Genomic DNA, 13,378 nt, shown 5'->3' on the forward strand with positions numbered 1-13,378 from the left:
TGTCCTTCGCTAGCTTTAACCACCAGCTCTCTTCAGTGTGTTTCACAAAGTTGAGTAGACTGTGCTGCCTGCGCCAATATAATCTTTAATGTTAATGCATATTTAATGTGTTTTTAACACCATGGTCATTGCAGTCAGTGAATTACATTTATTACATTCAGATGTTGTTCTGTCTTGCGCCCCCAGCCAGATGGGTCTCACTCTTGCAGAACGGAATAGAGGCTAATAACCGTAATGGGCAATGATAGCAACGCTATTCTGGTATTGTCTGTCCTGAGCTGCAAACTTAAAACGGCTTTGTCGTTTCCTGCAGGCCACTAAAGAGCTCCGAGCCTATGACAACAAGATCATCGAGTGCAACTTCGCCAACAATAGTTGGGTGTTCATGCGGCAGAGGATCGACAAGAGCTTCCCCAACTCCTACGACACGGCCATGGGTGAGTGATTTTTTTTTTTTTTTCTGTCCCGACATTTTTTTTTCATCATTCACAACCAGGACATTGACATTTCCAAAACTTATTGAATGCCCTCTTGGTCGTCCAAAGTGATAGAAAACATGATTTATTTATGAGAATTATTAAAAGTGCGGAAAACGCCTCATGTTATGTTATAAAATATGTGTTTATACCGTACAGTCATCCCTCGCTACCTTGTACCTAAAGAAGGTATAAGACGTCAGTAACGGTACATGATATTAGATTAGATTACCATCACATTACATGGCCGACACAACATATAGTAGTTCTCCTCCCATTCTGTGTGGAAGTGGTAAGGTTTTGGCTTATTTGCTCTTCTTCTTCACTCCATTTGAAGCACTTACTTAAGTTTAGAATAACTCATTAGCTCAGTAGCTTACAATGCTTGCTGCAGCCGTGTCTTGTACTCCGTGCAGTGATTTTGTAGCCCACAGTTGAGCAATATCTTGTTAAGAAAGAATAACAAGAGTGTAAAGGTGTCTACACGGCTCTAATAATGTTGTAAACTTTATTTTGAAAGAAGAAAACTGGGTTTCTGTGTAATAAATATCCTATTTATTCATCCTATTTTGCAGAAATTCACTTATCACTGTCAGATTTGGAACCAATTAACAGCGATAGATGAGGGGCGACTGTACCGTGTTGTACAGCATATATATATATATATATATATATATATATATATATATATATATATATATATATAAAAGACATTGTTGTTTGTTGACCAGCTTCTTGAAGTACAGCAGTGTACTCTGCATTACTGCAGTAACATAACTTGTTGTTGTCACACTTATCAAGCTGCTGACTTGACCCTTTTATACAAACAGCGCCACATTAAAGTACATACTGATGCAATAAAACCGAGTAGGAGAAAATACATCTTAAGAATGAGCGGATTGAAGGCGATAAGAAATCCTTACTTATTGAGCTTAACGTCCTCAGGGCTGCTCGGTATGCAGACGTGAGGCCCCTGCAGGCAAAAAGAGCTTTTATCTAAAGCCTCGACTGATAGCATCAGGGTCCTAATCACGACCATGCCAATTGATATTTAGCTCTTTCAGTTTTACTACCTTTGTCAGGATCATTTAGCGGTAGATAAAGTCATTTTTGTTTCAGTTTTAGGCCTAGATCGAGATCTGCAGACGCATTTGTCCGGCTAATGTGATGATAAAAACACAGATACACTGATACTACAAATCCCAGAATGCACCAGAAAAGCTAGAGCCTTATCACCTAGCTGCTTTCTGCCCGGTTTGTTGATTTTCAGGGCAATGAGACAAAATTGGCTTTGGCTTGGAGTCCATCAGCTGTTAAAACATCTAGCCATCATTTCATCCACAGATTTTTTTATATATACGCAATTGTCCCTCGCTACATCGCTACACGCTATCTCGATTTTCCAAAAATTAGTTAATTAGTCACTGTTTTGTGGTATTATTAGTCAAACAATATTGAAAGACAGGTCATTATTGAGAGATGATATTACATTACGTCACACTGCATGGATTTTCGATATACTAGAGTTGGGGGGATTTCCTCCCATTTTGTGCGGAAGTGGTAAATTTTTTTCTTATTACTTTATCCTTTTGCCCCACTCCATGTATATTTTCTGCATTATTATTGCTAGGAATGTGACCTTGCGATCACGTCAGCAGGTCATAGAACGCATAGCATGATTATCCTCACAATGAACTTAATCAGACAAAGCCTTCCCTTGTGGCCATTGATTTCCACAGAGATACCTCTGTGTACAATGCGTACTGTAAGTGTTACAAGTTGCATCATTTTCCCAGAGACCATTAGTGACATTATTGCTGCAATTATTTTGAGGACACAGCCAATAGATGTCATTTTACACAATTGTAAAGCCACCCTGCATGGCAGAAATGTCACCTAAGAAGAGAGTTTTTTTTTTTTTTTTGTGGTGCAGTGGAATGGGCTTAAGGGAGGATTGTTTTCAATTAATATTTTACATATATATTACATATATTTTGAATATATATATACACACACACACACACACACACACACACACACACACACACACACACACACACATATATATATATATATATTTACAATATTTGGCCATCTTTACAGTATGTTATGTAGTCATTAAAACCCAAGGGACATTTTGTTGGAATTTGACATAAGCTATAAGTCTAAAAAATAGTCTAAAGTCTAAAAATTAAAAAAAAAAATAAGTCAAAAAAATTATAATAATAATCTTTAAAAGCAACACAACACCACACATTTTCCTGTCATTTTTTTTATGTATGACGGTGCTATGTTTTTCCATTTAAAGTTTTCAGCAAAATTTTGCCCTTTTTTTTGCCTCGCTAGTGACATAATTGTGTGTTCTATTGATGTTGGATCATGGTCCCTGACATGATTTATCAGCTTATTAGGAACAAATGAGTGACTATATTTAAAAGACTGTATACATTGGGTTGAAAAGCAAATATTCCGAAGATATTTTATGTCCTCAACCCTATAATTGCTGTTGGATCTTGGTTCCAATTAAGTCTTCATGAACATAAAATGAAATAAAATTCTAATAAACTAATTATTAATTAATTAAATTAATTAAAAGGTGTCCTGCACTGTTTATTGTACAGAATTTTTGGAGTTTGCAGTTTTTATGATAGAGTCTGACAGCTCCAGGAAGGAAAGACCTGTGATGTCTTTTTTTAATATCATTTTTCGTTGACATACTGTATTGGGAGGACACTATGCATAGCAGATACTCCAAATGAAGTACACCCTGGAGTAGCATTATTCCAATGCTCTTGGATCCATTTTTCCTGGTCTTTATAAACCAAGCATCTTCTCTGGCCACAACGTGACTGGACCATACCCTGCAGAAGACCCGCAATGGAGAAATAAACGCTTATTCATCAATGGATGTAATCTCTGCTGCCATTAGTCATCACCTGACTACTCCATTTTGACCATTTTGACCCCGCCATCCCCTCACCGGGCTTCCTGTATGAATGCATCTTAACCTACCCCTCTCTTCTCACCTCAGCTGTATGCAAAAGCATCCAGGAACCCCTCACCAAGCAGATCCTGTTGGAGTACGTGGACCGTTGTTCTCAAGCAGTCCAAGGCCAGACCCGGAAACACCAAACGGACCCAGACTCTGAGCTAATGCCCCCTCCACCTCCAAAAAGACCCAACAGGTCTATCCAATAGCCCCAGGGCTGACCCAGGCCGGTCTGGACTTTTCTACAGCAGCTGTCCATCCACATGAGCATGGAAACTGGTATTTAAAGGCCAACCTATCCACATGAGGACCTTTTAAATCAGCTGTCTCATTACCTTTCATTTCCAATGTAATATTCTTTGTAGCTTTCATTGCTGGTGTTCTTATTAAATATGAATAAAAAACATCATGTTTTTTTGGAGTCTTGCCTCATAGAGTCATTCACACCATCATCGGAAATGCGTCATATCCTGTTCAAATTACATTTAAATCTCTGAATCTAGCTATCGCTCCATGTTCACGCAACTGCAAGCCTGGGGTTTTCACATTATAAGAAGAGAACATTAAAAAGATCTGGTTGTTAGATCCAAGTTGTCCAAATGAAGCCCATCTGTACATTTAAAGGCCACACAGATGGGCGGGAATGTAACACAGTGATGACACACTCTCCAACAAACTGACTGGAGACAAGCTGCTCAAAAAAAAAAAAACTCATAACATCTCATGCAGGTTTTAATGTTAGCACATGATGCTAACCAGTCTTTAGTCCCTTTCTTACTTGCTAAATTTTCAAATTTAGTTTCTTGTAGCATGTTTTTCATTTTGCCTCAGTTTAGGTTCTGTGTGTCGGGTCATTAATGATTGATGATGACGCTAACCAAGGTTCCGCAGTACCTTGAAATACATTTTTGTATTTTGCATATAAGCCCGTCTTATATTCGGGGGTCTAGAAAAAATATATATATGCAAAGCAGTAGGTAGCCACATTTCCCCGAATGAGACAGAGCTTTTCTTACTGCCACACACACAGAGACCAGTTACCTGGAGAGATACAGCCATCACAAGAAACAAACCAGTGCTTCAAGTTAGCAAAAAAAAAAGTTGTTATGATGCAAATTTCAGGATAATGGGGATCAGTTCAAACAATTGTCAAGCAGCAAGATAGTATAATATTAGGTTAGCATTTTTTGTTTTGGTTAACGTCGAAAAATTTACTCCACAATTTTGCCTCGGTTAGCGTGCATTCTCTGGTTAGCATACAATATGCACATAAAATTTAAATCAGAAAACATCCTAATAGCTAGCGAACAAAATAGTTGCATCTCTCGTCTGTGATGTCATCAAGGATTGACTAAAAAATGTTCACACAAAGCATGTTTTCGTAGTTTTAGCATTATAGTTTTACATGCGTAAACTGCAAATGAAAGGGTTAAATAAATATCTAAGGTTACATTGACCTTCTTTGAAGACAACTAACTGTCCCCAAAGACGCGATGTGGCAGTGAGACACCACACGGACACCATCTTCCTGTTTTGTCATGAGCTATTTGTTGAATTCAATAGTGTTTCTCGTCTTCTTTATCAAATTGTTGGCACTCGCAACTTTCTTTGGCTCCATTTTGAGTTACAGTATTGAGGTAAGAACAGCTATTCATTTTAAGAAAACGTTTCAAAACGGGAAGGTGGGGGTGCGTGATCTTGCTGCCATATTGTGTTATATGTTGTATTATATATACAAAATATAATTGGAATACTATAAAAATGTGTTTTGCATTAACATTTTTGGTTTCTGGAACAGATTAATTGGATTGACATGATTTTTTGAAAAAATAGATTTGGTTAGCGTCCGTTTTGGTTAGAGCCAAACTGGAACGAATTCAGGACTCTAACCGAGGTTCCACTGTATTTCTGTTGGTTTTTCATATGGAACATTCATTCATTCATTTTCTACCACTTTTTACTCACAAGGGTCGCGGGGGTGCTGGAGCCTATCCCAGTTGTCTTGGGGCGAGAGGCGGGGTACACCCTGGACTGGTCGCCAGCCAATCACAGGGCACATATAGACAAACAACCATTCACACTCACATTCATACCTATGGACAATTTGGAGTTGCCAAAATTAATTAGCATGTTTTTGGAATGTGGGAGGAAATCGGAGTACCCGGAGAAAACCCACGCATGCACGGGGAGAACATGCAAACTCCACACAGAGATGGCCGAGGGTGGAATTGAACCCTGGTCTCCTAGCTGCTCTAACCACTCGACCACCGTGCCGCTCATAAGGAACAATTGAATAAAACTGTATATTTATGTGTTAAAGTCGGGACGAATGAAATTAGTCCATGAATAAAAATACAGCAAGTCAACAACTCCTATTACAGGAAACAAATCAGTGTTATTGACTTTACTTCTAACTTCTATTATGTTTGAGTTTACCTTCATCCTTGACCTCTACGTATATGAAGAAGCAGCTCCTCTTATTCAAATCCCTGAGGAGACTCTTGTCAGAGCATCGCTGTTGATTGTTGCTAGGAGCGTGTCACACACACTGAGGTGTTCGGAGAACTGATTTACTTGTCAGCATCACACTGCTTTTTCAGCTCTTTCTTAGCAGGAAGTCCTGTCCTACCTGAAATGATTTAGAAAGACTTTCTATTTCTGACTTGAAAATAGGTCGGAAATCTAGACATCTCTTGCACAGATATTATTTTTTACTGGCTTTTTGGGGGCAGAGTGTGTGTGTGTGTATTTCAAGGGTGATGCTTCTGGGTTAGTCATGAAGCGTGGACAATCAGGATGCAGGCAGTGAATGTAAGTCGGTAGAGTGTAGCATACAGGAAGCTGGAACAAAACAAGACTGTACAGTCTTGTTTTGAGTTCCTGTTTGTGACTGCTGGAGTAGACTGTTTTTGGAATAGCAGAGATTGATGAGGTGCACAACCGAGGGGCTCACACACATTTTTCGATCCTTTTGTATTGAGTTGTGGTATTCTATAGAGCAGCTACACACAATAACCCACACACAAAGTGTTTTAGATCTTCCAGAATCTGCACCTAGTCCAGCTGTATTTCCTTTGACTTGTGCTTCCTGCCAAAACGGTCTGGTTTAATTTAGTCCACTCACGGTGGGCGTGTGATTGGTCACACGCCCAAAGTGCTTCCTAACTATAAACCATATAAGGAAGCCTGCCTTTGTGACATCACAAAGGAGGAGTTTTACCACGCCTTTTGAAACCAGAGTGTTTTGAGCCATCCCAAACTTCTTTCAGGGGTCACTTCCAAATCCCCAAACCTCATTATCTGAAATATTGGCATCATTTAACTTGAGAATACAACATTCTAACTACATTTATAGGTCAGAATAGTGGAAAAAAAGCATAATAGGTCCCCTTTCATTTTATTTCTACAATGTACAACGACCCACTAGCGAGAAAAAAAAAACGCTAGTGACTGCCAGTCCAAAGACTTCCAGACTTTGGACAAACCTGCTTTAAATATACTGAAATGATAAGACATCGCTGGGTAAACTTTGAGTATCATTTGAATATCGGATTGCCGGGCCGAGTGTCCTGGTTTTTGATAATCAAAGTCATCCTAGTCAGTCCTTTAGTTCACTAACTAACTGGCAAACCACAGTGAGTCTGGACTTAGATAGCATCCTAAACTAACCTGGACATTTAGACTTTACAGTACTGGTCTATCATATCAGAAAATCCACTGACCAATTGCATGCAAGTTGCTGCTCAGCCAATCAAATGTGTGCATTCAGGCGCTAAACGTTGCGACTCTCAAGCCAGAGACAGACACGAGTGGGGGGGGGGGGGGGGGGGGGACAAGTGACACGGAAGAACGAGTGAGATATGTGGAGAGAAGACAGTTACGAGATGACAAAAAATAAATATACATGGCGGTCTGTGAGAAGAGAAATGTGGACGGTGAAGATAGAGCTTTCACTGCTGAATGGACAGACTCGTTTATGTTTATTCTTCCCTCTGGAAGCACAAAACTCGTTTGTCTCACATGCTCGGAGACCGTGGCACATAAAAAGTGGAATAGTAAAACTCTCAGACGACCAAACACATCAACTGAAGTCTGAACCCAGGTCACAGAAACTTAAGCATCTTCAGAGCCCGGTATAAACCATCCACCCGAATCCTGACCCAAATAAGTTTATATGAGCTAGCTCGCAACGGCATCATGACGCTAAAACCTTCACAAAGAAACGGCAAAAGTGTTCCATTACATAACTGACTTGTATATTAACCAAGCTACAGCAATATTATTATTGTAGCAGCTAACGTGAAAAACTATTTTTATCTAACACAATGCTTCGCTAGGCTTCTCTAGCGTCATTCACAGACATAGGGGTGGAACGCTAGCTCTCCATTTCACTACAAAAACTCAACAAGATGCTGGTTTTCCGACAGAATTTTTTACCTGAGGACTGGAGCACACGTCTTGTGCTGGAAGATACAGCCATCCCAATGAGAGCGGACATCGTAAGTGTTGTCGCTGCTGTTGTTGACAGAACAAGGCGTTTTAAATCATCAAAATACAGCAAGATACTGCAACTATTACATGTTATCATCAGTGTACGTGTTAATGCATGATCATAGCATGGATATCAAACCATGCAATGTTGTTAAGAGTTTTTTTTTGGTAATGGTGATGGTTTCATTTCATTTGAACATGCATCAGATTACAATTGAATGCATCACATAATCAGTTCCCAGTTCCACATGTCCAAAAGGAGTAGGAAGAAGCAAAGCTTATTAAATCCTACCCCTCCATCTGGTACTTTTACAATCAGTAACTGCTACATTTGTTCACTTCCTGCTTTCCATAATACAGTTTAATTTATTTTATTTTATTTTTTTATTTTTTATTTTTTTTTAATAATTACCTCGTACCGAAATACAAGGTGATATGACCATCCAATGACATAATGGGTACCATAGTAAGTGTCAATATAGTGATACATATAGCACATCATGACTGGTTCAAGACTCTTCATCCTTGTATTTAGCAAACATCAACTGCTTGTATTGTTTCTTGAATTGGCTCATCGTTGTGCATTGTTTGATTTTTAGAGGGCTTCATAGTCGAAATAGGTTTATCCCAATGACAGCATTGTAAGCTAGCTGATATTAACTTGTTTTCTTGTGTTTTAATGCACAGACAATGGAAAGAAACGTGTTCATGTTTCACATAAGGATTGTGAATAATGGGCTAAATTCTTCAAAAAAAGTGCAGTTCCTCTTTAAATGGCTTATCTACTCTTATTATGTATGTCTGCTATATTGGGTAAGGAGTTTAAAGGTAAGAAGAGATAAGAGTGTTATTTCATGTCTCAATGGCTCTAATGATGATAAAAATTGTATTTAGAAACACATTATTATTTATTATTCATTCATTCATTTTATACCGCTTATCCTCACGAGGGTCGTGGGCATGCTGGAGCCTATCCCAGCTGTCTTCGGGTGAGAGGCGGGGTTCACCCTGGACTGGTCACCATGTGGTTTATTCCAACCCCCCAATGGGATAATAAATAATCCTCCACTGTAAGGATTGCACATGCATATAGTGTGAAGGGGTCCTCAAAAGGATGCGAGTTCAAAGTAATGCCTGTAAACAAAAAAAAGGGGGGGAAGAAGCAGGTTTAGTTGCATCAATAACATGTTTTCCCTGAGTTTATTTCCTCTGGAGTGCACGAGGTGAGCGGCTGTGATCTGAAAATGTAAACACACTCAGCGTTTGCACGAGCACAGGTGGTGCAGCAGATATTATGAGGCTCAGTCTTCTGTCTCCGCTCAGCAGCCGAGCTCATATTAAATCATGGCGGGCTTTTATCGCTTCAATATGATCTGCATGTTCAATAAGGTATTCGTGTGGCGTCGGTCGCAGGGCAAAGATGGGCAAGCTTTTTAGGTCTTTGCAGTCATCTCCATATCAAATAGCACTTTGTATTCTTTATCGGGTGCATTGTAGAAACATTTTTTCCCCCCTGACGATAAGATGCCAGGGCGTGTCTGAACCGATTAATAAGCTCAAATTAGAAATTTAATTGCATGGGTTTTTTTTTTTCCTGATCATTTAGTCCGGGAGGCATGGCGCCACAAATGTATTACCGCATATTGCTCCTTGCAGTCCCATTTGAGGGCAACAGTGATAATGCCGCTGTACTCCTGTTTCCATAAAAAGAGCCGTAATTAGGAGACGGCGGTTTTGATGGCATCATTTGCAGCATTGTTTCCATGGCTATGCTAATGTGCTGTTGGGTGTCGCATCTTAAATGCACCTTTTTTCCAAACAGAGGGGGGTGGGAGGCAGGGGGTGTCAAGCCAGCATTATATTCATGCACTACACCAACAACAACAAAGAGAGTCACTCCTACAATGCTGCATGCAATTTATTTGACTATCATGTTCATTATGTATGCTGTGTATTGTTAAGTATTGGACCACCACTAGCTTTGTTGTTTTCATGACCGCAGTTCTTGACTGTTTAGTATTCTGTATTGGGTGTCAGTAATTGTTCCATGAGACAAGCACCAGTCTTGATCGCCACACCAGCAGACTTTAAATTATCTCACTATAGACATAATAATAATCATCATCCTTATAGTAATATAACACGTCTCTGTTTGTGGCTAAAACATCAATGTCACTTTCTGTCCAACACCGGAATATACAGTATTTATAGCATCTTATTGATGTCTTAAATTGTATATTTACTCTTATTATGTCTACTTTATTGGTTAATACAAACGTCAGGGTGACCATAGGGGTGTTATTTCATGTCTAGAGGGCTCTAATAATGTTACAAACCAAATTTAGAAGATTGTTAACATGTTTTCTATGCCATCGCTTTGAAAATATTCCAGTTATAAGCACGGCATTATACTTGGTGAAAATTGACTTATCACGGGTGGGTTTGGTGCCATTGATAAATGATAGCAATTTTGGTTTAGCTGCTAACATTAGCTATAGTTAATGTGAAGTCTATCATAACCACACAATACCTCCAAATTGTTGATCACCTCTTTTTCTGTGCATGCACCCATGCAAGCTTATGCCTAAAAACAAAACCTGGAGGTAGTGAAGTGGACGCCAATATCCCGTTTTGAAATCTTTTGATCTGACAAATCTTAAGTAAGTTGATCAAGTGCAGAATTACTACAGCTTCTGTTTGGACTGCTTGGATGATGGCAAGTGGGCAGATGATGAAGTCTGATGGAAATATAAAACTAAACATCAGGTGGAGGTAGGATTACAAAGCTGAAGCTAAAGGGATAAATTCCAATTGAGACCAGAAATCACACAGAGAACGACAACGAGAGAGATAGAGAGAGAGGCTGACAAACTGTGTGATGAAGGAATTATGAGGCTGTTCAATTCTGACACTGAAGAAGACGTCTTTAGTGGTGTTATTTCCTAGGAGGAGGATGAAGACTGCAAAGATTGACACTTCTGGTAAGCTGCTCTTGAACTAACCGTGTTACATTCACTGTTTGGCTCTGTTTAGGGGGAAAAAAACATTTATTTAATCAAAAGTTTGCTAAACTGTCATTGGAGGCCCTCAGATGGTAAGGTGAGGTAGCACTCTGTACAATTTATCCAATTAATCCAAGTTAATCATTTTATAAGGCTAATAGATTATTAGAAAACCCATCTAAAAGTCTATACTAAAACTAAAATCTTTTACCATGCTGTTAACTACTCCCTTCAGAGAGCAGCACAAACTGGGTCTAACAAGGACAGAAAAACGACAATTCTGACACTGAAGAAGACGTCTTTAGTGGTGTTATTTCCCAGGAAGAGGATGAAGACTGCAAAGATTGACACTTTCTGGTAAGCTGCTGTTGAACTAACCGTGTTACATTCACTGTTTGGCTTTGTTTAAGGGGAAAAAAAACATTTATTTAATCAAAAGTTTGCTAAACTGTCATTGGAGGCCCTCAGATGGTAAGGTGTGGTACCACTCTGTACAATTTATATTTTCCATTTATGTGTATGCTATTAGATAAAATAGGAATCGGTAATTTCCAATGACCGTGAACACGAGGATGACATCTTCAAACGTTTAATTTTAGAGTGGTAAATTAGGACTGGTAGCTGCGGGCTTTTACTTCTATTAAATGTGATTGCATTGCTGAGAGTTTGGGAGTGCAGTGTGGTGTGCAAATGTGCATAAAGCTGTCACAGGACCAAATTGATTGTAAACCCGTTTATAGTATGTTGTTTATTATTTGAAGAACAAAGGTGGAACGTTATATATAGCGCACTTTCTCCCCTAAATGCTATATATGCGCTGAAAGAGCCAGCAATCTTTCCAACGTTCCCCGACTGTCATTCTCACGTCCATCAGCGTTTATGGACTAAAGCAAAGCTTGAATAGCTTTTTATTGTTTTCACGCTTTTACTCTCAACTTGCCGGCGGGGAATAAAACAAATTGCCTTTCACCAAACTTCAAGGTGGAACTGTAGTAGACTTGCATGATTTGAAGTTGATTACTGAAGGTGGAGCTGCGTTAGTCGTCCTTGAAAGTGGCGGGGGGGAAAGGGGGAAAAAAAAAGCCATTGAAATTGAATTTAAAAAATGTCCTGACCTTTTCAGAGTAAATGCAGCTACCCAGTGCTTTCATGGAGCCTTAATAGAGCACACCTTTTAGATAAGGATTTCTTTGACTCTCAGAGCTACAAAATAAAGTCAACAGTGGGAACCTGCTGTTGAACGCCCCAAAAGTCACACAATGTGGAGCACAAACAAAATTCAGCAAAACTTGTGAGACCAAATACTAATTTGTCCCCTTTTTTTGCGATTGGTGCCAGAGAAGGGAATGGACTTCATTAGGATAGTCATACAAAAATGGCTTTAACCAAGCAGATGCTAAAGTAAATAGCATGAAGCTAACGACTAGAGATGCTTGCCAGTCTTATCATCCTAAACATAGATAAGATAAGAAGAAACATGTCAGTAGAGTTAACTCGTACTACAAATTTACTTGCAAGAAATTCGCCCAAATTTTACAAAAAGCAACAGTATGTAACATTTTAAGTATTACTAGCATGTCAAATTTGCATACTGTCACACTTTAAATAACACAACAATTGGGCCTGTCATTACTATGCTGACTGAGGGTCAGCTTCTGTGGTACTACTACTACTACAACTACTACAACTTACACTACCGCTCAAAAGTATTGGATCACTTTGTTTTCCAAAGAAAAACACATTTTCATGCATTTCACAAACATTTTATCCATTTCACAAACAATTAAAATTAATCATATGACTATGGGCGGCACGGTGGTCGAGTGGTTAGCGCGCAGACCTCACAGCTAGGAGACCAGGGTTCAATTCCACCCTCGGCCATCTCTGTGTGGAGTTTGCATGTCTCCCCGTGTATGCGTGGGTTTTCTCCGGGTACTCCAGTTTCCTCCCACATTCCAAAAACATGCTAGGTTAATTGGCGACTCCAAATTGTCCATAGGTATGAATGTGAGTGTGAATGGTTGTTTGTCTATATGTGCCCTGTGATTGGCTGGCCACCAGTCCAGGGTGTACCCCGCCTCTGGCCCGAAGACAGCTGGGATAGGGTCCAGCACCCCCGCAACCCTCGTGAGGAAAAGCGGTAGAAAATGAATGAATTACAAATGTGCAAATTAAGGATTAATCCAAGTTAATCATTTTATAAGGCTAATAGATGATTAGAAAACCCATCTAAAAGTCTAAACTAAAACTAAAATCTCTTCCCATGCTGTTAACTACGCCCGAAAACAGCTGGGATAGGCTCCAGCACCCCCGCAACCCTTGTGAGGAAAAGCGGTAGAAAATGAATGAAGTTTGAATGAGTTTAGAATGAAAAAGGCAGACCACACTCAACATGGAGAATGCTTGGTTGTCTCCAGTTA

At 39.4% G+C, this 13,378-nt stretch overlaps 1 protein-coding gene across 1 annotated transcript in view; it reads left to right on the plus strand.

Annotated features, from left to right (window-relative positions):
- The window catches only part of rngtt (RNA guanylyltransferase and 5'-phosphatase), an 87,760-nt gene extending 83,874 nt beyond the window's left edge, over positions 1 to 3,886 (plus strand). Inside the window, exons 15-16 of the mRNA XM_058056207.1 lie at positions 314 to 437; positions 3,508 to 3,886. Of these exons, the coding sequence (XP_057912190.1) occupies positions 314 to 437; positions 3,508 to 3,674 (291 nt within the window). The 3' untranslated portion in view covers positions 3,675 to 3,886. The remainder of the gene's footprint in view (positions 1 to 313; positions 438 to 3,507) is intronic.
- The last annotated feature ends 9,492 nt before the right edge of the window (positions 3,887 to 13,378 follow it).

This window comes from Doryrhamphus excisus, chromosome 19 (genome assembly GCF_030265055.1).
Source record: "Doryrhamphus excisus isolate RoL2022-K1 chromosome 19, RoL_Dexc_1.0, whole genome shotgun sequence".
In the NCBI taxonomy this organism is placed as follows: Eukaryota; Metazoa; Chordata; class Actinopteri; order Syngnathiformes; family Syngnathidae; genus Doryrhamphus; species Doryrhamphus excisus.